The sequence below is a fragment of the Lipotes vexillifer genome, unplaced genomic scaffold, assembly GCF_000442215.2.
Source record: "Lipotes vexillifer unplaced genomic scaffold, Lipotes_vexillifer_v1.1 scaffold628, whole genome shotgun sequence".
In the NCBI taxonomy this organism is placed as follows: Eukaryota; Metazoa; Chordata; class Mammalia; order Artiodactyla; family Lipotidae; genus Lipotes; species Lipotes vexillifer.
Window position 1 is genome coordinate 794,923 of NW_006779395.1, and position 26,684 is coordinate 821,606.

Consider the following 26,684-nt stretch of genomic DNA (forward strand, 5'->3'; position numbering starts at 1 on the left):
TGGGATAGGGAGGGGGGGAGGGAGACGCAAGAGGGAGGGGATATGGGGATATATGTATACATATAGCTGATTCACTTTGTTATACAGCAGAAACTAACACATTGTAAAGCAATTATATTCCAATAAAGATGTTAAAAAAAAAGTGTGTCTTAGAGCCAATAATTCTATCCTGAGAAAACCAAGATACACACAAAAGTAACATAATAATGTTATTTATAGGGGTGCAAGATTAGAAATAATGTGTCAAACAACAGAATTAACACATTCATACAAAGGAAAATAACCAGTTTTGTAAAAAATTAAATACTTAGAAAAGTATTTCATGTCAGGAAGAAATTTCATAATATATTAGGTAGAAAAAAAATCCAGTTATAAAACTGCAAACACGTGAATAAATTTTTTTTAAATAGAAGAACATATATCAAAATGTTAACACATGATTCTCCGTGCATATGAAATATCAGTGATTTCTGTCTTCTTGGCATTTTTCAAAATTTCTGCCATGAACACTTCATTCCTTTTAATAATATTAAAATGGTTTTAAAAATATAAGAAAATGCTGACTATTAAGTTAGCATTGGGTAGCTGTAAGATTGAAATGATAATGAATTTGCAAGTGCTTGAAAACAAAAAAACTACCAAAAGCAAGATGCTATATTATTTTATGGTTTACCAACAGGAAACAGATTTAATATAGATTTATTCATGTATATCTTCTCTATGATATTTAGACTCTAAAACAGAAGGAAAATGGGACGACTTGGGAGCATATTGATTCTAGTTGCCACCATCCTTAGAGTTGCACTGGCAAATAAATGGTGACCTATTTTTTTCCTTTCCATATTCTAAACAAGGGCAGACTCCTCAAAAGAAGCCCGAAGTCCTTTAATTTAACTCTTTGCTCGATAAAGGATTAAAGCATACTGCTCTCTTTACTGCTACCAAACTGGGTATCCAACTAGTATTTCCTCATGCCCACTATACAGAGAAAGCCATTCATGAAAGTCTTTGGGAAACAAGACTAAGACTATTTCAAAGCATATAAAGTAAATGAAATAAGTACGTAGATAAATAAACACTCTACTTGAAACTATCATTTTATACAATTAGAAATATGAAAAGGAAAAGAAAGTAGATAACTTGGGACAAAGTTCAAAGGACAAAAGGAATCACATATGCCTTTATGAGTTGAGAATTAGGAAAAGTGAATAGTTGCATAATCAGTAGCACCTTTCAAATAATGCTCAAATAGATAACAGCAATCGAATTCTCCAAAACAGGATTTACCTTGGAGAAAGAAACCCTATTAATATGCTGGATGTAATATGAAAAAATAGTTTTAAAGGAAAAGGATCACCAATGCCTTTGCCATGAAAAGTGATTTTTCAGGTATGCAACATAGTAAATTTATACAATTAGTATAACTGGTCAAGGTAAGTGTCTCCTAATAAATAATCTCCTAATAAAATACTAGCTTCAGAGGCTGAAACGATATGTCACTTTGAAATGACTACAATACAACATGCTAAGAACTATCAGCAAGCAAACCAGACTGGTAAGGCCCCACCCTGTTCCAGTTATTTCCACTGGCAAGGCTAGTCGGCTCCTACAGTCCTTTAGGGGAGCCATTCAAATGCTACCTCTTCTTCCAGAACAATCGCAGAAGGATACTGAGAAAGTAAAGTGACCAATCCTCCTGTAGCACATTTCTCACATGTTCTCTAGTCTTTAGAAACAGAGACAACTCCCCCAGTGACTACGATCTAAAATTTGGTAGGCTAGTTTCAAACTTCTAACTGGCACTCCCCTTATATAGTGTCAAGCCTGCACTGTCTTAGGAAATAGTGTTATTGAAAATATATACTGTATACGAGATGCTTTAATCAAAAGTAGGTTTTAAATTAGCAACCAAAAATTCTAAAAATAAGAGAGGCTGACAGGATTATATTTTTTCCATCATTATTTGCTTCAAGTTTTACATGACTGTTTTCCTCCAATTTGGGATTATTTAATGAAATCAAGAAGTAAGTCAGCCAGGTCTTACCTAACACTATTACGTAACACTCAACATCAAAAAACAGAAAGTATACAAAAGTAAATGCTAACTGAAAACATTATAAAGCAAATTCTAGAAACGATCTGCCAAATACCATCTTTATTTTCTCTCTGTAATTAATTGCTTACCTAGTTTTATTAAGAATTCTCGTTCCAAGTCGTGTACCTGCCTGATGGATTCTTCCAGAGAATTACAGAGTTTGATCTTTGGTCTTAGCAGTTCTAGTGTGTCACTGATCATGTAATCTATGTCAATAGGAAATGGATGGTCTTTTGTCCAAACCTCCAAACTTTTCTTCCACCAAACATAACGCTGATAACAAATGAAAAATAAATTTAGCTATAAGAAATTAATAACAAAATATTTAAAATACTCTGTATCGTGACATCACCTAGTTATAACAACTAAAGAGTTGTACAAGGCACCTACCATTTTTATTAATGGTCAACAGCAATGATCCTAGCACATTTATTTCCCTCCATGTATATAGTTCCTAAGCCATCTGGTGACTTTAATTTAAATATATTTTTTATTGTAACTGTCATAATCTTTTTTTAAAGGCAAGGAAAAATTATAAATAAATAAAACGGCAAATAAATTTTCAGGCACTGAAACCAGGCAGAAACGCCACTCCCAAATCCCAAATAGGGCTTAAATATTTAATTTTACAAAAACAACCAAATTCAAGGCAATGGTTTTGATAAATTATAATTATTTTCTCTATACTACCTGCTTTGATTTTTTTAGAGTCAAAGTATCTGAAGATAGGGTTTTTGAATATATAAAAATCAGTAATCAACAAGCATTTATTGAACATCTACTGTGTATATGGCACCATTTAGATATTTTCCCTCATCTCCTAGCTTGGCTCCTTCATTCTATTTTGTACTTGTAATTCTCAAGTTTAACTAAAAAGCACAACCCATGAATTTACTTGTATATAAACAGGTGTTCCTCTGGGTGTTTAATCTTCCTGTCCAGTTTCTTCTAGGTTTTTGCTACTCAAAGTGTGGGAACTCAGAGCTTATTAGACATACAGAATCTGAGACGTCCCCTACCCTAGGCCAACTGAATCACAGTGTGCATCTTAACAATATAGCCAGGTGATGTGTGTACACACTGAAGTTTAGAGGCACCGCTGCAGGTGAGCCTTTCTATCTGCCTTCCAATATGTAACTGGACACTGTGTTACAGGCAGCACACACTGACTGCATCTCCCAGGCCTCACTCACTTCTTACTCCTGCGCCCTAAGTATATCCCTGCTACACATTCCTGCTATTAATCAATGTGGAAAATACTTTTGTCTCTTTCTACTCCTGAATATTTCTGAGTGGCTCTTTTCTCTCTGCCAGTGATGTTAGAGTGAGTGCAAATAAGAACACTCTTCTGAGAGGGATCCTGCTTTGGATGCTGATAGTGATAACTGATATTCTGCAGCAAAACTTTGGTTTTAAATACAGGCAGTCTCCAACTTAAGGCATTTCTTACATGGAACAGAGAATCTGAGTCTCAAATCTTCAACACACCTTCCCCATTTTTGGCTCATCAATTCAGAAAACAAGAGAGTAACAAGTTACCCTCTAATGCAAAGATAAAGTAATAGGAGAAAGTTACAAACAGCTCTTTCCCAAGAGTAGTTACCCCCACTTAACATCAGCTACTATGTGGATGTATTTTTGACACCTCAAAGTTGTAGTTTTAAATTTACTTTCTTTGTCAATGGGTAAACAAAAACAACATAACAGATTAGATAGAAAGGAATGATCAAATAGAACTGAATGGTACCATTGGTACTTTATTTCAGTAACATCTGGAGAATTCGATAGTGAGCTATTCCCCCTAATCAGTACTTATAACATTGTATTTGATGGGAAATAATGATTAGGTTCCAGACAACCAAACTACAACTAACTTTTGGAACAGGAACTGTATAGAAGCTGTAGAACTTTCTCTGTATTTGTATCTGTATTTAATTTATACTGTACTTGCTCTAAATCATCAGTTTACATAAGTAACTTAAGATATGGAAAGCACAACCCAAGAGTTTAGCAATGAATGAACAAATATTTCTTTCAATGTTAATGATGGGTTTTTTTTTTAATTTAGAAACAAGAATTTTAGATATAAAACCAGAACACAGATGAGTGAGAATATTATCAAATGCATAAATATTACAAGTAATTTGATTCATGAATTACATACCAAATACAAAATAATCCATACTATACCAAATTTATAAACTTATTAAACTTACTAAACCAAACTTATTAAACTTACTAAACCAAATTTATAAGAGCACCAAAATAATTCCCAAAATTAATGATCAATCATCAATTATAAAACTTAAAATGTAATCAGAATGTTTATGATAGAATTCATCATACATATATTTTTTTAATTTTTCTTTCTTTTTTTTGGCCATGCCGTGTGGCATGCAGGATCTTAGTTCCCTGACCAGGGATCGAACCTGTGCCCCCTGCAGGAAGCACAGAGTCTTAACCACTGGACCGCCAGGGAAGTCCCCATCATATTATTTTAAAACGCCTAAAGCTAAGCATACTTGCAAGAAGAATAAATCTCACCTAACTATGAATATATCTTATACATAATATATGAATGCTACAGGGTTTCTTCTCTAATATTTTTGTAACACAAGCAATGCATTAAATGATGCCAACTGCTTATTTCAATTTATATACCTGAAAATACACAAGGAAGCAATCGAGTTTTCGTTTACTAGAACCTCTGTCAAAGTACTGGCCACAGGTATCCAAAATAGTGCACACTAGTCTAATCCTGAAAAGGTGCTCGGGAGGGTCCAGTGAACTTGGAGAGCCATCAGGGTTAACACCAAATGAAGTAAAAGAATAAAGAGTTCTAAAAATAACAGCAGATTCCACCATTCGGTAATTATAAAGTTCCCCTAAGAACTTGGCACTGCTGATACGTCTCTGATTAAATTTAGGTTGATTAACCTAAAGGGGGAAGAAAAAAAAAAGCAGATTTCCATTAAAGAATAGCAATGTGTTTGAGAAGAGGTAAAATTCCCCTATGTCACTTGACAACATCACTCACTGAACAGAGAATAAATAATGGGTTCTTTTCTAATAGGTAGTCACTTCTGGGTGTCTTTTTTCTCTAAGAAATGTCTACCTTTAAAATGTTTTAATAAAAAGAACATGTTAAGTATTAAATTTAATATTACGCTATTGTTAAATGAATTAATAGTTTATGAAACAGTTAAAATGTAATTCTCCCTATCAGCCCTCTGTAACCTATTTTCTCTGAAATCCATGAATTAAGGAAACAAGCATATAGAAAGAGGGAAATTCTTACAGAAATTCTTATCAAATGATTACCAATTCTCCTAATTAATAAATTTATGAATTCCTATAACGTGAATGCCGATAGTAACCAGGAAATAATAAAAATTTACTATACTCTTCTAAAATAAGCTTAACTGGACTTGAAGAAAAGGCAAAAAATACTTCAGCATTAGCCTGAGAGACTAGGAAATCTGACACAACAGGGTTTATTAAGAAATCATTATCTTCAAAAAAGTAATAGTAAATGACACCATATGGGGAAAAGAGGGTTTTCAAATCCTTATTTTTCAATAATAGGACTTAAAGGCTGTCTAAATTGTCCACAGATTCCAATTTGCTGCAGGTCTTTGTTACCTCCATTCCTAATCGAATATCTTCTAAAACTCCATCCACAACATGGATTCCAACATCCTCCTGGTAGAGCACTAGTCCTGCCAAGAGGTTGGCTACACAATGAATGCTGTTATATTTCACATTCCAGATGTTTATCATACAACAAATCACATAGTCTTTCACTTCTTGGTCCTGCCAAGGCAACTTTCGCATCTGTCTCAAAACCTAAATGAAGAGAATTTTGTTTAAATTACTAAGATAAGCACTAAGTAGTCCAAAATACCCTATAATACAAATATTTTATTATGATTGTACAGTCACAGAACTTTTGAAATGGAAAATACTTTAGAGATTCTCTACCAGCCTCTTCACTTTAGAGACAGGAAAAATAAGATTTTTCTAATTATTGGTAAAATTTATTCACATTTTCCCTTTATCTTTCCATAACGCCCTTAAATTTCCTAGAGTTTCCAGGACTTCAATCAAGCTAACAGTATACACTCATACTCAGGTCACTGAAAGAAATACCCAAGATTGAACAAAAATAATGTTTTCTTTTGTGCATCATTTGATGTAAATAACCTCAGACACTTCTTTTTATAAATGAAAAATTTCCAATAAGGAAATAAACCCAAGGTCAACTGGTTAAAAGATCCCTTAAGATGGAGGACACAGGACTTCCCTGGTGGTCCAGTGGTTAAGACTTTGCCTTCCAGTGCATGGGGTACAGGTTCGATCACTGGACAGGAAGCTAAGATCCCACAAGCCTCGAGGCCAAAAAACCAAAACATAAAACAGAAGCAATATTGTAACAAATTCAATAAAGACTTAAAAAAAAATGGTCCACATCAAAAAAATCTTAAAAAAAAAAAGATGGAGGACACAACATCAAGACTGACATCACACAGTTTCCTTGCATGTAAAGGGGGGATGATAGGCACTTACTCCATAAGTCTGGTCTAAGGGTTAGACAAGTTAAAGTGCGTGAAGTGCGTAGGAATGTGTCTGGCGCATTACAAGCACCCCATAAAAGTTAGCTATCACTTTCAAAATCTCTACTGGTAATGAGATAATCAGCAGAGCTCTAGTCATCATCAAGTTCTTTCCATTTTTATTCTGAAAGAAAATGGATACTGTAGGCAGAATGTAAAGTAGTCCTTTCATCTCTACTCTATACCCACAATCCACCTTTCAAGCACTAAATATGTTCTCATATCAGCTTCAATGGAAATGTTAATGTCATCTCAAATGTATAAGCATTCCATACTTTTCAAACTTTTAGCCAATTCTAAAACAGCTTTCAAATCCTGTTGTCTTAAACAACTACTGTCTCTGGATCCCTGAAGGTGGCTTCAATTTTCAAAGTTGTGCTCATTCGTCATCACCTTCTACCCTGCCCACCCACGACACATGTATTATTCCATGCCTCTTATCCTCCCCATAGGTTTCCTCTGTCCAGAAGTTAATTTGTTTCAATTTTTTTCCTGAAAAGAAAAAAGTTCCATACCATGTTGTTTCAACTTATAGAGTTGACCAAAAAATGTTTACTCAACATGTCTCACTTAAAAGTGAAGATTCTAACAAGGTAACTACAATAATTAAGGTAACAGGTCGGTGGTTCTTAACCTTTTCTGGAAATTGACCCCTGCTGAGAATCTAAAGAAAGCTACAGACCCTCTTCCGGAAAAATACAGACAGGCCCAGAGATTCAATATCATTAAGTTCCAGAGGATCATGGGCCTCTTAAAGCCTACTTAAGGTTAAGAACCCCTGTACTGAAAGCAAAATATTTAAAGGCAAATTCATTACAGAACATCAGAGACAAAGTAATAGTTTCAAATATACACACAGCATCAACATCAAATTTAGAAGAATTACCATTTTAATTAGAATAAGAAGTTACTATCATAAAAGAAAAATAAAACATATGTCCCATATATTATGTATCATCGTATGAATTCCTTCTTATGATGACTTGTATGGAATCAATCATAATGGAACCTGGGATTTAATCCTACCTCTCCTAAACTCCACTGCTGGGACTTTAACAATTCTGCTTCAATTTCTCCATTTACAAAATGTGAATAATGCAAACTACTTACATTTCCTAGCTGTACTTTGTGGGGCACTGAAGCAATTGATAAACAAGCTGATCTAGGAAAACTGAAATATATGTCCCTAACCTAAAACAATTTGGTGCAGGGCTAGAAGGAAAGTGCACTGCAATCAGTACTATTATCATGAGGACAAAAAAGAATTAATTTGGTTGAATGTTATATAAGCTTAGCACTACCACAAATCTCAAGTTGACTACTGTTCTATGATTTCATTAAGATTTACCTTCTCAGTGGTAACCTTGGAGAGATCCTTGTACAAAAGTTTCCGGACATATTCCTGGAGAGGAGGACGTTTCTTTTTCACTGTTTTTTCAGCTGGAGGTGGGTTGCAGTAGTAATATGCATTCTCCACCATTGTGACATATCTTGCATCGAGATGCATCGCTTGTTTCTTTCTCATCATTTGTTCCTAAAATAAAAAGTCTAGTCAAAATACTTTCATTCTAAGGTTTCTTTCCTCCTAACTAAAGTTCTACTCTCAGTGATAAGATTTCAAGGTAAAGGGCTAGAAAAGGGAAAAAACAGTTACTAGGTATTTCTAAGAGCATGCAAGCATAATAATTGTTATATCACTAATCATGTTTTTAGAACAAATTAGTCCATAACTGCTTGCTCTTATGCCTTGTCCAATAAAATACTCAGAGAACTCTGCTACAAATATAACTTGACTTATAACTCCGCCAAACTATATGAACTCTACGTAAAACAAGGCTTATATACGAGTGACTGAAATTAAGGACCAACAATATAAATAAAGGGGTGAATGCCTCTGGCTGTTCCACACACAACAGCTGAGAATAACCTTATTCTGAGAGCTTGTGCCATCCAATGTTGTACCAGGTAAATCTGACATGTCTCTACAGACAAGGAAACTAAAAGCCCCCAGTTTCACAACTTGTCCAGAGCCCTCAGCATCAGCTCCAGGAGGTGATTAAAAGCAGTCAATCATCATCTACTTCAGGATCCTCAACCTCAGCACTACAGATGTTTTGGACTGGATAGTTCTTTGCCAGGGTGTGTGGGGGGAGGGTGTTCTGTGCACTGTAGGATGTTTTGCAGCAACCTTCACCTCTACCCACCAGATGCCAGTTGAGAACCACAGACTGATCAGCTGAAGATCTTCAAACAGTACTCCTAGTTCTAAAAACAGCACCACACTAAGTATTAAGATTACTGAATTTATTCAGCCATTTAACATTTTACTTGGCACTTACTATTTGCCAGGCACTACGCTAGGTACTGGAAGTCACCAGTGAACAAGACGGACATGGCTCCTACCTTCATGAAGCCTAAGAATCTGGCGTAGGAAGACAGAATAAACAAGCCAACAAATAAACTAACAACCTTTTAAATACTAATTGTGAATAGTGTTATGAAGGAAAATAACAAGGCCCTAAGATGGAGAGTAATGAGAGTCCACTTTAGTCAGGGTGGGCTAGGGACGGCCTCTCTGCAAAAGTGACATTTGAGTTGTGCTCTGAAGGACGACAAAAGGTTGAGAAGAGACACAGAGAGAGCACCTGAGGCAGACGCAACAGCAAGACGAAAGGCGATGAGGAGAGAAGGATCTGTTACAGGAACTACATGAAGGCCAGTGTGGCGCCAGCATGGAATGGCGTGAGATCAGTTCTAAGGAGCGAGGAGAGGCTTGGTGAGACCAGATTCTGCAGACCATAGTAACAATGCTGGATTTGAAACCTGTAGAGGGAAAGCACTGAAGAGCTTCAAGCAGGTGTCTGGAGTGGGGTGGCAGGTGGTGGCGGGTGGAGGCAAGACTTCAAGCTTTGGAAAGAAGGCTGTGTCTGCAAGCTCAGGGAGGGCAGGGGCTGCAGCATGTTCACTGATGTAAACCCAGCATCTAAAACAGTGCCTGGCCTAGCACATGGGAGGCTTGCAATTAATGTCTACTAATATACAAAGTAATGAATGAATTTTTTAAAACACATTCAAATCTTTTCCATGGTCTGCCTTTCTATACACGTAAAACCATCGTATACTGGGGGAAATTCTGCTCTTTCATAAGTTCAATTATGGGTATACCAAGTATCACAATTGTTTCTCTTGTCTATGAATCTGCTAAAGTATACAGGTTGTAGCCTAGCTCCTCTCCTGACATCTATTTTATAATTTGTGAATGCTTATTAAATGTTGACTCTTCCAGACAGAGAAAACAGTTCCATGTTTAACAGGGCTAGAGATAATGACCTCACCCTGTAAGTTCTTTGAACAAAATATAATGCAACACTTAATTTTTCATTTGTACATACATAACAGTTTTAAATCAAGACTAGTTTCAACCTGTTATGTAGACCACTTTAGAACCTTCTCCCCCAACACACATACCAAACTACTTTCTTTTTTCTTTTTTGATGTGGACCAATTTTAAAGTCTTTATTGAATTTGTTACAATGTTGCTTCTGTTTTATGTTCTGGTTGTTTTTGGCCTCGAGGCATGTGGGATCTTAGCTCCTCCACCAGGGATGGAACCCACACCCCCTGCATTGGAAGAAGTCTTAAGCACTGGACCGCCCGGGAAGTCCCCATACCAAACTACTTTTAACATCAGCCAAGAATAATTTTAAATGCAAACCAGTTAGAAGGTTATGTGTGTTCCCAAACAAATACGGGTACATTTTAGATCATCCCGCAAGCATTCGCGCTTCAGACCAAACCCTCATCCTCCTCCTCCCTCCTCCTCCCTCATCTCTGTGACTGGCACCATCACCCACTCAGATGCTCATGCTGGAATCCAGGGTCTTATCTGAGGGCCCTTTCCCTTCCTCGCCCCTAGTATCTCACCATAACATCTCAGCAGTTCTGCTTCCTAAAATTCTTCATACAGCCAGTTTTTATTCCACCCCCCATCCTTACCATTTCTTCATTGTTTTCCCCATAGGTTTTGAAAACAGCCGTTTCACTGTTCTGTCTACCTCTGGCCTCAGCCACCTCAGTTATCTCCTCCACACCAACCTTCCTAAAACCATAAATCTGATCATACCTATCCTACCTGCTTAACATCCTTCAATAGCTACTCTCTACCACTGGGGGAAAACCCTCGTTCCTTAGCACAGTGCTCACACTCGGGGCTGTGCCTATGTCTCCAGTCTTACCTGCAGCCTCTTGACTCAGTGTATCTCTCTTCTCTGCCTTTGAGACTCAGGTGAGTCTCTAAAATAACACCATTTTTTCCAGGAAACCTTTCCTGACATACCAAGACTAGATTAAGCACCTCTCCTATCTATACACATAATACCCTATGCTAACCCACAGTATTATATTACATCCTCCTCCCTGTGTTCCAACTGTCCATCTGTCTGAGTTATTAGACTGCAAATTCCATGAGGGCAGGAACTATCTTTTTCACTTTTATATCCCAAGGGTCTGACAGAAGCGTCAGACTCCATAAACACTGGGGAGCTGTTAGGGAAGATCTCTCCTGACTCATTCAGTCTGGCTTAAGTACTCCCTCCATGAGCCCATAAAATCCTCTGCATACCTCTCTCTGTTAAAGCACTTAAAACGTTACACTGGAATTAGTACTAGATATGGACCACTTTGAGGATGGCAACATATTTGGAAACATATTTCATTTCTTTGTACTAACCACCCCCAACCAGCCATAACATCCCTGCAGAACTGAGTTCAGTGCCTAACACATAGGAGGAGCTCCAAAAGCGTTATATGATAAACAAGGCTCCTATCCAGAAAGCAAGACAATCAATGATAAAGGCTAGCTGCTTTCGCTACAAGAGGGGGAAAGATCCGCTGAGCGAAGAAAACCAGTTGGGCAGGAAGAACTCTGGTTTCCATCAATGGGTAAGTATCCACACCACCACAACTAGTAAACTTTCCCTAGCAAAAAGTAAACATAGAGGGTTCAATATTACAAATAAAATATAGACATTTTTAAAACCTAAGCTTTCTTGGCATCTCTATTACATTTTCATATGCAGTGTCTCATTTAACCTTATCAGCTTGAGCCAAAGAGGAGGAAGAATTTTTTCTGTGTTACAATAAAAATTTGAACTTGGAATGACTATTATATGAATAAGCCTAGAGAGAATGTGGAAATAAAGTCCATGTGATGGCCTTCACATTAATATTTTTGTTTACTAGAAATAAATTCCCATGTTTTTTTCATTTTAAATATTGCCAGAGAAGTATTCAAGCTTACAACTAGATTCGAAAAAAATAACACACCTAGAGAAGAAGACACAATCAACACGTCCCTAAAAGCAACACTGATGTAATGACAGTCTATTCCCGGGGAGTCCTAAGCCAGGGCTAACACTGACACCCTCCCCCACCACACTCTCCCCCTTGCAAAGGCTGCAGTCGAATGCATGGGTATTACCAATAAGCATACTAACTTAATTGCTTAATAAACTTGATGGCCATGCTGGCATCCTAATTAACTTAAGAAATATCTTCTCCCCCCATGTTAATTTTTCAAGCTTATGTTTTCCAATTTAAAAAATGTAAGCTTTATAATTTACGTGCTTATGGCACAGTAAAGATGTAACAAAAACATCCACAAAGAGGGCTCTAACACAATAGTATTCAGAGTACCTGCTCCTCTGCATCATTTGCAAAAAGTTATCTGGGGCTGAATTTAATCCCCCTTTACAATAGTGTGAACTCACTGGCAGTCAAATGAGAAAAATTCCTACAGCTCTCCAGGAACAGCTGGAGTTCTAGTTTAGGTAGAAGTGTTTAAATGGCAGAGCAAGATAAAAGGCACTCGTCAAAATTTTTAACTCCTGGAGTAAATCAAGAACCTCAACCTCTTGCTAGGATCCTCAAGCCCTTACCAAAAGTACACTGGTCCTCAGGTGAGATTCTGGAGATCTGAAAAGAAATCTTCCACATGTTTCTAGTAGGGTACATGCCATTTCAATATGGTGATGGGAAAAGTCTGATAGAAGCATCTGTAAAAATAATAATGATGAAAAACCACAAAGACAACATTTCAATCCTATTAGAGAAAGAAAACATTATACACCTAATGTGTGCAGCAAGTTTTAAAATGTCACTGTAAAAAGAAAAGCTAAACACAATATTGTAAATCAACTATAATTCAATTAAAAAAAAAAACCTAGTCTACTTTAGATGCCAAGCTTCATCACTGGGTATCTTTGTGTTAGGCCATAAAATTTTACATAAAAACTTCAGGATATTTAATGTCATTCCTTTTAGATAGATATATGAAAACTAATTTATCAAAGCCCATTTTATATTTATCAGGAGATGCTATGTATTTAAGCAAATGCCATATACATAGCTAATATTTTCTAAATAGCTTTTTGGTTTTGGTTTATATGACATTTATCTTTAAACTTCTGACAACAAAAGCCTTACTGTATGAAATTTACAAACACATTATCACATTTTACTATTTATCCCCCCAATATTTTTCTGTGCACATTTTCTAAGCCAAAAAAGATTTACACATATCATTTAATAATTTGGTTTTTTTTGGCTAACATGAGTATTTTTCCACGTCTTTATTATCCTTCTATGGCATGATTTAAAGGGTGCATAGTACTTATAATATGAACTATACTAAAACTTAACTGATTCTTATTTATGGGACATCCAAATTGTTTACAATTTTTTGCTACTATAAACAATGGTGTGACAAACTTTCTTGCAGATAAATTTGTGCATGTTTATGATTATTTCCTTAAAACAAATGTACAGAATTGAACCAGTGTCAAATAAATGTATATTCTTCCTATATACATCAGTAATTAATACAAAGAAATATACTAATATGTCTAAGTTGTTCATGGCTTGATTCCTTTCAATGACAGCGTTGAAAAAACTTTCACAACCTCTCTTAAAATGCTGTCCAAAGTTCCCCAAATGTACTGTGTAGTCTCCTGAGATGCTCCAAGTAGGTTTAGGAGACTTAACCCCTTGAATATTTACAATGATTATTAATATTTTAAATACTCTTAAGAAATCATGCAGTAAAGAAACTTGTTTAACTCAGGGTTTTCCAAATGTATTTGAACCCATGAGACCCATTTTGTGTGACATACCTAGTGATATCTCAAAGAAATCAACTTGATAAAAAATTTGTTATTGTTAGTAATGACCAATTCCAAATGTAGAAGAATTATTTCATCTATGCTGCATCAGCTTTACCACACATAACTAGTTAGTTACTAATGAATTTCTACCTTAATTCTATTATGGACAAAAAAACATAATCTGAATAATTTCAATTTTTCTGAACTTGTTGAGACTTTCTTTTTGGTTGATTTTGGTAAATCATCCATGTGCATTTGAAGAGATTATAAATTCAGATCCTGCTGGGTATAGTGTCAATTAGATTAAGGTTGTTCAATCCTGAATATACTTACTAATGTTGTCTGCCTATGCTTTCAGCTACTAAAAGGTGTTTTCAAGTCTCTCACTGTAATTGTGGATTTATTTCTCTTTCCTTGTCGATTTTTTGCTTTATGTATTCTAAAAATACAGTACTGAATGCATACTGATTCAGGAAGGTAAGACTCTTTCCTATTAAAAGGACCTCATCATCATTATGAACTATGCTTCTTTATTTCTAATAATGCTTCGTGCCTTAAAGCCCTACTTTGTCTGATAATAATAAAACCAGGTGCTTTTATTTATATATTTATTTTTAGCGCTTCCATGGTATATTTCCCCCATCTTTTTATTTTAGGCTTCCTGGTGTTAATATTTAAGGGTATCTTCCTTGCAGTCAGCATATGTTGTTGTTTTAATCAAGTTTTATATTCTTAAGGCTTTTACTTAATGTATTTTGTCCTTCTACATTTCATGTAATTACTGTTACAGTTGTATTTGTATCTACCATCTTATTATTTGTTCTCTATTTTGCTCATCTGTTTATTGTTCCTTTTTACTCCTCTTTTGTCTTCCTGTAGATTAATCAAATATTTCTTAATTACATCATTTCCCAGCACTTACAAACTGAAGCATTAAAACTTTAGATGTGTCTATTAAAAAATATTTCAAATGATTCACCACTAACCTTCAAACAATGCAGTGTATCATTTTTTGTGAACATCTTAAACTTAGTGAGTTCTCCAATAAAACGAACAGTTTTGTTCTTTGTTTCAATGTTGATCTGGTCCTTTTTTCGTACCTACAAATTAAGAGAAGAGACATTGCTTAAATAATTAACACTTTGAAATCGGTGATAAGAACTGTTATTTTAATAAGACTGAATTCACTCTAGATATTTTAAATAAATTTGGGTATAATTTCTTGCTATATTCAAATTATCTTAAGCAAAATAAACTCTGAGGAACACCAGTGCCAGGACATGCTTTGCAAAACTGTTTCAAATAATTTGGGGAAACAATGCATTTCATCAGCCTTAAGAGGTTCTTAAATAAAGAAACCCGTTTAACTTAATTCAATGTTTCTCAAATTTATTTGGCAACATAAAGCCCTCTTTTGAAATGGTAACAACGACTAGTGTGTTAAACTAATATTATAAGGAATACACTTTAGGAAATGCTGCTTTAAAAATAATAAACACCAAGAGCTCACTTAAGCAAAAATATTAAGGCTCAGTTAGTATAATTATGAACTATATACATTTTTTATTGTAAATTCATTAGTACAATGTAATTTCCAATACAATGACTATTTTTTACCAACAGTCACAGTCGTATATCAAAGTTCAAAACCTTTGCAAATATAAGCCCTCTACTTAGGCACACATTTCAAGCAATATTGAACATAACAAAATCCTATTACAACAGTACCATGTGAACAGACACGTCACGATAAATGTAATTGGATTTAACCTCAGAATTACAATTTCACCAGAAAACCAAACCTGTAGTCTAGAAGCCTCTTCTATGAACAATAACAATAATATGGTAGTGCTTTGAACTAGTTTAGTGTTCCTTATTTTTTCAGAATACTATCCTATCTTATTTGTTCCACATAACAACACTCTGAGAAAGGAGCAAAAGCTGTATAATTCTGATTTAATAGTTAAAACAACAATAGTAGAAGAACACAAAGCTGTCAAATGACCTGACCAAGGATCAGTACCAAAACCCCAGACTCTAAACTCATACTTGAGAATTCCACTGCTCTACCATGTGCTGGGATTCAAAATAAGTCCAAACCTCACCCGCATCTGGATAATTAGTAACAATCTTTTATGTAAGTATTAAACTTCTACATAGACAGCTTACACTTAATGGAATTTATCATCTTCCTTTTTAAGGACCTACTTCCTATAGCAAACAGAGGTAGGTGTTCACTTTTTAGATCTTCAGTGATAATTTCTGAACAAAACCATGTTTACTCACTTAAAAAAAATCAGAGGAAATTAGAAACTCACTATAACTATATTTAATCTAAAGCATCAATAAAACTGCAACTAAAAATAAAATCACAAAAACTCAACTTACAGAACTTTAATCACATCATTCAAGCATACAAAATAGCTTTGAGATTAGAGACAAATAGAAAAAAACTAAAACTAGATTCTAGTTTAATTAGTCTATTAAACAAACTAATATTGAATAAATTTGACTATTTATTCTAGCCTTGCAATTTAGCCTTCATAAAGGTGTTTTCACAAATGGGTGTTTGATAAGTACTGCATACTGAAAGCTCCTCTTGGGACTTCCCTGGTGGCGCAGTGGTTAAGAATCCGCCTGCTAGGGCTTCCCTGGTGGCGCAGTGGTTGAGAGTCCGCCTGCCAATGCAGGGGACACGGGTTCGTGCCACGGTCTGGGAAGATCCCACATACCGTGGAGCGGCTGGGCCCGTGAGCCATAGCTGCTGAGCCTACGCACCCGGAGCCTGTGCTCCGCAACGGGAGAGGCCGCAACAGTGAGAGGCCCGTGTACCGCCAAAAAAATAAAAGAAAAAAGAAAAAAGAATCCACCTGCCAATACAGGGGACATGGGTTCGAGCCCTGGTCAGTGAAGATCCCACATGCTGCGGAGCAACTAAGACCGTGTGCCACAACTACTGAAGCCCGCACGCCTAAAGCCCGTGCTCCACAATGAGAGAAGCCAACGCAATGAGAAGCCCACGCACCACAATGAAGAGTAGACCCCGCTTGCCGCAACTAGAGAAAGCCCGCGTGCAGCAATGAAGATCCAAGGCAGCCAAAAATAAATAAATAAATTTATATATTAAAAAAAAAAAGCTCCTCTTATTAATTTATCTTATTTTGTGAACTCTGAGGCAAGTTTAATCTACACTCTAGATTAAGAGGGTAGACTCTGGACCAGATCTGCTAGGTTTAATTCCCAGCTTTATCACTTACTGTTACTTAAACTCTGTGCCTCAATTTCCTCATCTGTAAAATGGAACTAATGAAAGTAACCTATGTCATACGGTTGTGAGTCTTAATTAAGTGAACTGATACATACAAAGCACAATCAATAGTGACTGGGACCACGAAGAGTTCACTAAGTATTAGCCATTATTAATATTATCCACATTTGTACACTGTATCGCTAATACACTGACACAAAATCAATATTCACTGAGTGAACAAATTAATGAAAATGCTTAATGTTTATATACATATTGCAGTGACGTGAAAGAGTAAAAGATCTACAGTCACAACACCTGAGGTCCTGTGGTCATTTCATGCCATTTGGGGTGGGGGTAGGGGTATATAATCTTGGACAATTCATATAAAACTCCCTGAACCTACTGGCTCACTTGGTAAAATAAGGATAAAAATAAGGATGATGATGGTGGGGCAGTAATGATGATAACTACACTTTACTTGATACTAAGCAATTAATGTCTAGGACAAAAGAGTATACAAACACTTCTGAGTGAGAAATAAAAGTGGGAAATTGTACATAAAATATAAAAGCATCCATAAAAAACTACAGAAGAAAAAAGTAAAGAAAATATACTAAAATATTAACAAGGTTTGCTTTAAGTGATGAAATTATGAGGTTCCCCCTCCTTTCTTTCTTCTTTATGTATGTTCTAAATCACCCACACTGAGCATGTGTTTCTTTTACAGTTAAAGAAATGTAGAAATAGAAAAAGGATAAAGAAGCATTTCAAAAATGATACCCTGAAGCTGAATCTTTAGAGGGAGTAGGGCTGGGAAATACATATACATGTTTTTAAAAGTCTCCCTGGGTGATTCTGGATGCACAAGCTCTTAACAACTGTGCTGTGGAGATCATACAATTTAAGTATTACTGAGCATCACAATTTACAAAAACACATAACATAGTGTATCATTCACAATTATTCCTAAATATTATTGAGGTTAAGGAGGTACAATCTAACTAACATGACAAGATTGTAGAATTTTTCAATGAAGTATTAGAAATCAATTATCTCACTCCCTCATTTTCAGATGAAAAAACTGAAGGCTTTTCAAAAGACTGTGACATAAAAAACAGACTAACTTATTCTGACTCCTCATTTAATATTTTCCAATCTCATTTGTTGACTCTTTATGATCAAATGGTATGTCAAACACTTCTGCAAAAGTAAATACAGATGAATTAACAATGTAAAATTTTCTATATATTTTTAGTTCAATAATGTCTCAGATTTTACTTAATCAAATTTAGCAAAAATGCAGCTTACAACTCATTTATTAATAACAGCTAGAATTGAGATTACTCAAATAACTAAATTCATATACATTAATAAAAACTCTTCAGATATGTCAAGATACAAAAGTAAGAATTTCCAAGGCCTCTCATTCATTATTCCCCTGGAGGAAGAACCCTTTGTCCCAAACTGGCCCCTCTATAACTTCACCCAAATATTATATTTTCTGTCCTCCATAATTTGCTCATTTTGTTTTACATAAACATTCAATCATTGAACTAATTTTTTTGAAAATCCACTATACTCTAAACACTAAGTAGGCACTGGGTTTATAAATAAGTAAATCTGCCTTCAAAGAAACTTATTTATTTTATTCTAGGGACTACTGATCTCCAAAGTAGGGAGGGAAAGACTCTTGATCTAGTGGGGTGTGGGGAAAAAGAAATGTTGAAACATCTATTTATGCTGTTTTTGATCTCATACTTTTAAAGTTATTTTTGTATGTTTTATGATATACATAAAATATCTGGTAGAATTACAAATGCATATAATTTATAAATAAATATGCTTATACTGGGATATGTGGTCAACTTATTTTACCAACAGAGAGGCTTGATCAAAAAAGTTAGAAGACCACTGATTTCAAAAATGTCAATCAGTGAGGGTGATATGGCTACATTTAAATAAAAGTTGTCTTCTCCATTATTAAAGAAGTAGGCTTTGCTAAAAATGTGGAGGACAGAAAACTAGAAAGGAAAAAAATTTCGCATAACCCCACTATCCAAAGACAGCCACTGGTAGCATACCGATATACAATTTTTTCTAGTCTTTACTTGACAAGAATTTTAACATAACTATAAATTTATTATGTGTAAGATTTTAGAGCTTGCTATTTTTCCCCTTAAATAAAAGCACTTTCGTAGAGAATGGACTTGAGGACACGGGGAGGGGGAAGGGTAAGCTGGGACGAAGTGAGAGAGTGGCATGGACATATATACACTACCAAATGTAAAACAGATAGCTAGTGGGAAGCAGCCACATAGCACAGGGAGATCAGCTCGGTGCTTTCTGACCACCTAGAGGGGTGGGATAGGAAGGATGTGGGGGAGACGCAAGAGGGAGGAGATATGGGGATATATGTGTATGTGTAGCTGATTCTCTTTGTTATAAAGCAGAAACTAACACACCATTGTAAAGCAATTATACTCCAATAAAAATGTTTAAAAAAAAGCACTTTATGATTTGAAAACTTTTTGGTAAATAAGACTTTCTAATGGTTCTATATCATTTCAGCATTGTGATTATATGACCATTTTCTTAATCCATTGTTGGACTTCTAGATTATTTTCCTTTTTTTCCCTATTACAATTCATGATGTGAATAAAGCTTTTGGGGGTACTTAGGATTGTTTACTTGGGACAGAGTCCCAGAATTGTCCACTGTATGAATGCCTCTAAGGATCTTGAAACATACTGCCAAATTCCTTCTCAAAATTCCAATCTCAAGTATATGTGATGGTTTCTCATTATTATTACATTCACTAACCTGTTAGTCAAATTAGCAAATCCGTTGCTTTAACTAGAATTTCTTTGACTACCAGGTGAGATTTCATACTGTTTTGCTAACCAGCGCTATTTCTCAGGTGAGGTTCTTAAGCACGTGACAAATAGGATCAATTGTGACAATATGTTGGAGCTGGATAGAAGCCAGAGATGGGAAACCTGGTGAAACAGCTATTCTCCTAATTCAAGCTACAGAGAGTGAAAGACAGCAGCACTGGGAATGAAGGAGAGACGCTAGCCTTGAGGAGGTGTTTTAGCAGATGTATCAATAGAATTTGACAAATTTGGCTCCTGAATGTCAGAGGGGTGAAAGTAGATGTATTTCCCTCAGTGATTAGAAAAAATATATTGCAAATTTACAGGGAGAATATAGAAGCCGGTATAAGAAAGTGAAGGATAAAGACATTTTTGAGAAGAAAATGAGTTTTATGGATGTATTTAGCTAAAAGTACATGAGAACTTATTAAGCACCAGGAGAGAGGTTCTGGCAAGAGATATGTACGTGAGGCTGCTGGGAAACAGATGCCACCTGAACCCCAGGTAAACTGTGTTCCATCATAAAGGAGGGTGAAGGAAGAAAGTCTGGGGAAGGAACACCAACATATAAACTCAGCTGGAAAACAGAGCGAAGGATATTGAGGAGAGTAGTCATAAGTGAGAAGCAGGAGAGAGTGGTGGTAGAGAAGAGGTAATTATTATTATAATGACATCTGTGTGATGAGCTTTATATGAATTATCTCGTTTAATCAGTAAGAACAATCCCATTTAAAAAGATACAAATTGGGACTTCCCTGGTGGCGCAGTGAAGAAGAAGAATCCGCCTGCTAATGCAGGGGACACGGGTTCGAGCCCTGGTCCAGGAAGATCCCACATGCCGCGGAGCAACTAAGCCCATGCGCCACAACTACTGAGCCTGCACTCTAGAACCTGCAAGCCACAATTACTGAGCCCGCGTGCCACAACTACTGAAGCCCTCGCGCCTAGAGCCCGTGCTCTGCAACAAGAGAAGCCACCGCAATGAGAAGCCCACGCACTGCAACGAAGAGTAGCCCCCACTTGCCATAACTAGAGAAAGCCCACGCGCAGCAACGAAGACCCAACGCAGCCAAAAATAAATAAATAAATAAATTTATTAAAATACAAATTATCCCACTTAACAAGCAAGGAAATCGAGGTATGGAGCACTTAAGTAACTTGGCCAAAGTTACAATGCTAGTATGTTGGTAGAGTCAGAATGAGTTTCCTAAAAGGCAGGAGAGTCCAGCAATTCAGAATCTGCAGGGACATCAACTAGGATGAGGCGATTAGGAGGACACTGGTGGTTTCTGCCAGGGCGCTATGATGGTAAAACAAAGGGTAAATGTCAGAAGTGCAAGAGAAACGTATACTCTACAACATCAAACAAGAAGGAAATGAAAGAGGATGGGGGGAGAGGTGCAGTTGAGGAAAGTTTTCCTGTTTTTATTTTAAGGATGGGAGAGTGTTGAGCACATTTTTTGCCTGATAAAAAGTCAATGGCAAAGTCTGCAGATTTGAGGGTGGGAAAGGCTAGACCCTGGAGGAAGCAGAGGTGATCGATGACATCAAGTGCCCTCTCTTCTTTCCCCCCTGAGAACAGCAGTTCCCAAATATACTCTGGAATCCTGATACTCTTCTAGTTGTAATGAAACCTTACAACAATAACAAAAATGCCAATTCCCTCAACTCTCACCCCAATTTTCAAAGATGGGATGGGAAGTACACATGAACAGAATTTTCTTAATTTTAGGTTTCTCACCAAAAGCACTAATTATGCTTGGTCCAGCAACTCATGTTTTGTTTGACTGTGGCTTTGGTGGAGGGGTGTACGCATGTAATTCATACAATGCAGTCATACTGCCTGCTAGTAAAACAGTGTCTTGTCTGTATCTGTATGATGGGATTAAAATACCAACAATATGACTTCAGATGCATCTGCCCCCAAACTAGCAGCATGTAAACAGTGTGTCTTTTGAGTGACTGTATATTCAGCCCCTTCCAGGAGGCTCACAGTGCTCATTACCCTATTAAAGCTTTGAGAATTCTTACCATAAAACAAAAGCAAAACAGTTTACCTTTCTGGATCTCAGTGTTTCCAAACTTCTCTAGACATAGAAACCTGTCCTTGATTAATATTATCTATGAAAGTCTGAAACACACTTCAGCAAAAAAGCTGGCCCAGAAAAATCTTACCCACAAATCTCATACTAACAAATTAATACCCATGGCAAGAAGCCTTTAGAGACCATTCCACCCCTCACATGGACTTTTGCTTCCTCTGGACTCAAGGCACTGACTCTCCAACAATTCATTTGGCAATTAAACATGCACTTCCTTATAATATCAAATTTATTTAGGGTTTAAATTTTTATTTCACTCTTGCTTTTATGAGTATTTAGGCCTTATCTTCCCAATTACATCATGAGATTCCTGACCTCGGGAATTACGTCTGTTCTGGTGCTCAGCCATATTACCGATTTGTGTATAGCTAGTGCAATGAAATGCATATTGAGCAGAGCAAACATTTATTTGCATTCCAAGCAACTTGCTATGTAAAGCTAAATTTTACAAACACAATTTTTCCATGGGCATACATGAACACTTGCATTTCATGTCTTTTCAAATTCTACCAATGTTCACTTTCAGTCACCGCTAAGGTATCCTTTTACTCCTTTCAAGCCTGTATCCACAAGATGGTGGGGTAACATGGGTTTGGGAGAACCACTCTTAGGCACTCTATTAAGAATCTTTCTTCAAGCTAAGGATTCTTAAGGCAAGAATCAATAAAAACATGGTCTATGACAGCATTCACTGAGATCAGAGCATTTACACAACTTCGTGTGCTCCAAACGTTGGACCCCCAACACCTGAACAGGCATCCTACAGGCATTGTGTGCCCTGACTTGTCATGGCCAATCCTATGTTTCTTCGGGGAACACCAATGAGGCCTGCTGGCTCTCTTGACCTTGGAGAATGTTTTTACTTTACAAAAGCAAGAAGTGCAGACCCTACAATGGGAAAACAAGGTAGCAGCAACAGCTCATCTCCAAATTGGAATAGCATTTATCAATTTCAAGTTTTGTTGAGTAGATTTACATTTAAAAAATTTAGAAGTCCATACATTCTGAACTGTTATACCACTATCAAGTTTGAAAATGTGCTTACCAATAAAATAATCATATTTTTAAACTAAAGAATCCTCACTCATAAGTGTGTGTGTGTGTGTATATATATATATATAACAAAATAAATGCTTAAATACATACATGAAATCTGAAATCCCCCCTCAGCATGGAACAAAGATCCTCTGCTACATCAGACATGCAGGGATGCAATGTAGCAACCAATCTTGCATAAAATGGTAGCAAATCCAACCTGCAAAAGTTACATGTGATATGTGTAAAAGGAAAGGCACACCAGAAATAACTCATTTTAAAATTTAAACTTTCTCAGATATAGTCATACATTAAATGATTATAAAAACTAATAATAATCATACAGACATGCCTATGTATTGCCATCATAATGAAGTATTTGGAAATTCAATTTGCCTTGTGAAAGTTTATTAATAATCTGGTATTTTCCATTCAGTACATTTACTGCACATCTGCAATTTTCATCGAGTAGTCAATTTTGATAAAATATGAAATACCAAGCAAAGAAAACATGGCTTAAAGTTTTAATCACATAATTACTGAGTAAATAAAGATAACAAACAGTATAAAACAATCCTTTTAAATAATTTCCTTCATTTATCCATGGATAAGTTATTTCAAAGCTTCAATGTAAAGAAAAGGGTAACCACTAACCAAAAGGGTATCTAAGAAGAGTCAAAAAAAAAAAAATAATCACAAAACCCACACACTAACTTATTCTACCCATTATAGAACCCACTCAGATTCTCCCACGGGGCTTCTCGATTCTTACTCAGGACAATAAACGCAAATCTGCATTTCTTCATGCTGCTGTCCCCTTTCATCATCAGAGCACTTTCTCATCAAATTTAGATGCAACTCCAGATTCCAGCACTCCAGGCAGCCACTACTAATCAGAATCAACACACAAGCTAAAAATTTATTTTCCATTCCTGCCACAGACATTATTTTATAAAACTTGATTATCCAATGATTCAACACTCAGCAGACCAGACTCTGAAGATGAGAAGCCGTGAGGAACTAATAAAAGCAGCTGCACTGACAGCAGCAAGTAATGGGAGCTGACAGGGAGGAAGGAAGCAAAAAACTAGAAAAATTCAAAGCAAGAGCTCAAAAACTACAACAACCCTCAGCCATTTAGAACAGACAAATAATTCTACAAGTCTTACATATCCCTGAATATATCACTATACTACAGAACATGAAAATGGTGTGGTCATCAGAAAAAACTCTGCCTACCATGAAAGGCTGGAAAATTCAGAAGGGACATAGTGAAGGAAGGAAGAATGGACAGAAATTTGAAAGGTGGAGTCAAGAAGAGAAAAGTGCTCAAATTCATGCCTAAGAGCCTCAAATATTTTGTATTCCTCTTTGACCATTACAATTTCCTTTAAAACTTATCACGTATTTTTCTTACCAAGGTGCCAGGCCCTGTCCTAGGCATCCAATCTCCATTATTTATCTTGTTGATACTGATAACCACCCCATCAGGTAGACATAATCATCACCATTTCAGAAATAAGACTACAGAGGTTGAGAGAAGTCAAGGATGTGGTGGCTCTGTAAAAGTACCTCAAAAAATTTTAAAAGCATTATACCCTTCTTTAAAGAAATGAGAAGTACAGTCCGTTATGTAGAGAGCTGAATCAAAACATTTAGTGCTAAGCCTTATTTTAAATGTTTCTTTAAATTATTTTAAAAGTTTTATCAATTGAAGGTTAAGTTCCTGTCACACAGAAAATGCACACATGTGGGTCACATTACTCCTTGTTGATGTTACAATAAAGAGGTATCCTGTAAGACACTCTCACAAATATGTAATAATTTTCTTAACGTCTGCTAGTGCGGGAAAAAAAAAAAAGCCTAGGGCAACTGCACACGTAACTTTCATGCATAATAGATGGATTCATACTAATACCAAATTTACTTTCTAAATTTTCAAACTTTAGTTAGATTATATTTTAATATATTATTATATTTTAGTTGGAACGTTAGCTTTTTCATATCCACTTTAGCAACAAATACGTTTCTTCTCAGTTCATGATCTATTACAAATATAGGACTGACTTTAAACCTATGCCCCAGGTCCTACCCCTCCCAACTGCCACAACTACAGGTCAGAAAAATAAGACTCAAGAGTTGAGGTCATGGGATAACAAAGAGTAATGCACTGGGAGTCAGGAGGCTCAGGCGCTGATTCTCTCAAACAGCACTTCTGTGACCTCATGAATTGACCTGACTTCATCTCCTACTATTCTGTCCAGTCTCACCGGACCCCCAGTAATCCTCAGAGCCTCAGCACTGGCTCTTCTCAGTAGCTGGAGTCCACTTTCCCCAAATATCTCCGCCACTTACTCCCTCACAAAGGTCAAGTCTTAGTTCCAATGACACCCCCTCCATGAGACCCATTCTGAATACACCACTGAAACTGCAAATCCATCCCACCCCCCCAGCCCCTTACCCTGCACTATTATTTTTTAAATAGTTTATCACCTTCTAATGTATATAATTTACTTACATGTTCATAGGTGCTTGATAGATATTTCTTACTGTCAGCTTTTATTCTAAACTATTCTTCATATTAATGAAGTATCATCCAATTTTTATAAGAATAATATTAAATTTGATCAAGTTTTATATTTTATCAAACAAGCACTAGTTTATCAAATATCTTTTTTTTAATTTATTTATTTATTTATTTATTTATTTATTTTTGGCCGAGTTGGGTCTTTGTTTCTGTGTGCGGGCTTCCCCTAGTTGCAGTGAGTGGGGGCTACTCTTTGTTGTGGTGCATGGGCCCTAGGCACGCAGGCTTCAGTAGTTGTGGCACGTGGGCTCAGTAGTTGTGGCTCGCGGGCTCTAGAGTGCAGGCTCAGTAGTTGTGGTACATGGCTTAGCTGCTGCTCAGCATGTGGGATCTTCCAGGACCAGGGCTCGAATCCGTATCCCCTGCATTGGCAGGCGGACTCTCAACCACTGCGCCACCAGGGAAGCCCTATCAAATATCTTTTATGCAGTCAATGGGATACTCATATAGTTTATTTTCCCTACTGCTGTTACACATATTAATAAGTTTCCTGGGCTTCCCTGGTGGCGCAGTGGTTGAGAGTCCGCCTGCCGATGCAGGGAACACGGGTTCGTGCCACGGTCCGGGAAATTCCCACATGCTGCAGAGCGGCTGGGCCCGTGAGCCATGGCCGCTGAGCCTGCGTGTCCGGAGCCTGTGCTCCGCAACGGGAGAGGCCACAACAGTGAGAGGCCCGCGTACCGCAAAAAAAATAAATTAAAAAAGCAGCTTTTCATTCCGAAGATCAATCCTCTTTGATCATGCTGGATGTTTGTTTTTAATATACTATTAAATATAATTTGTTAGTATTTTACTTAGAATTTTTATATCGGCATTAAAAAGTGAGACTGGACCACACTTTTAACATCCTCGCTCTTTTTTTTGTTAAGATTTTGCCTATTCATATTATGAAATGGGAAGTTCTCCTTCCTATGCTCTGGAAAAACGATACAGCAAAGAAATTACTCTGATAACTTTTTACATTTTCTT

The 26,684-nt window shown here is 36.5% G+C and overlaps 1 protein-coding gene across 1 annotated transcript in view; it reads right to left on the reverse strand.

Annotated features, from left to right (window-relative positions):
• UPF2 (UPF2 regulator of nonsense mediated mRNA decay) overlaps positions 1-26,684 on the reverse strand; it is a 99,108-nt gene that overhangs the window by 25,598 nt on the left and 46,826 nt on the right. Inside the window, exons 9-15 of the mRNA XM_007452589.1 lie at positions 23,240-23,348; positions 14,855-14,968; positions 12,645-12,761; positions 8,057-8,242; positions 5,738-5,941; positions 4,757-5,032; positions 2,185-2,368 (exon numbers count right to left, since the gene is read on the reverse strand). Of these exons, the coding sequence (XP_007452651.1) occupies positions 2,185-2,368; positions 4,757-5,032; positions 5,738-5,941; positions 8,057-8,242; positions 12,645-12,761; positions 14,855-14,968; positions 23,240-23,348 (1,190 nt within the window). The remainder of the gene's footprint in view (positions 1-2,184; positions 2,369-4,756; positions 5,033-5,737; positions 5,942-8,056; positions 8,243-12,644; positions 12,762-14,854; positions 14,969-23,239; positions 23,349-26,684) is intronic.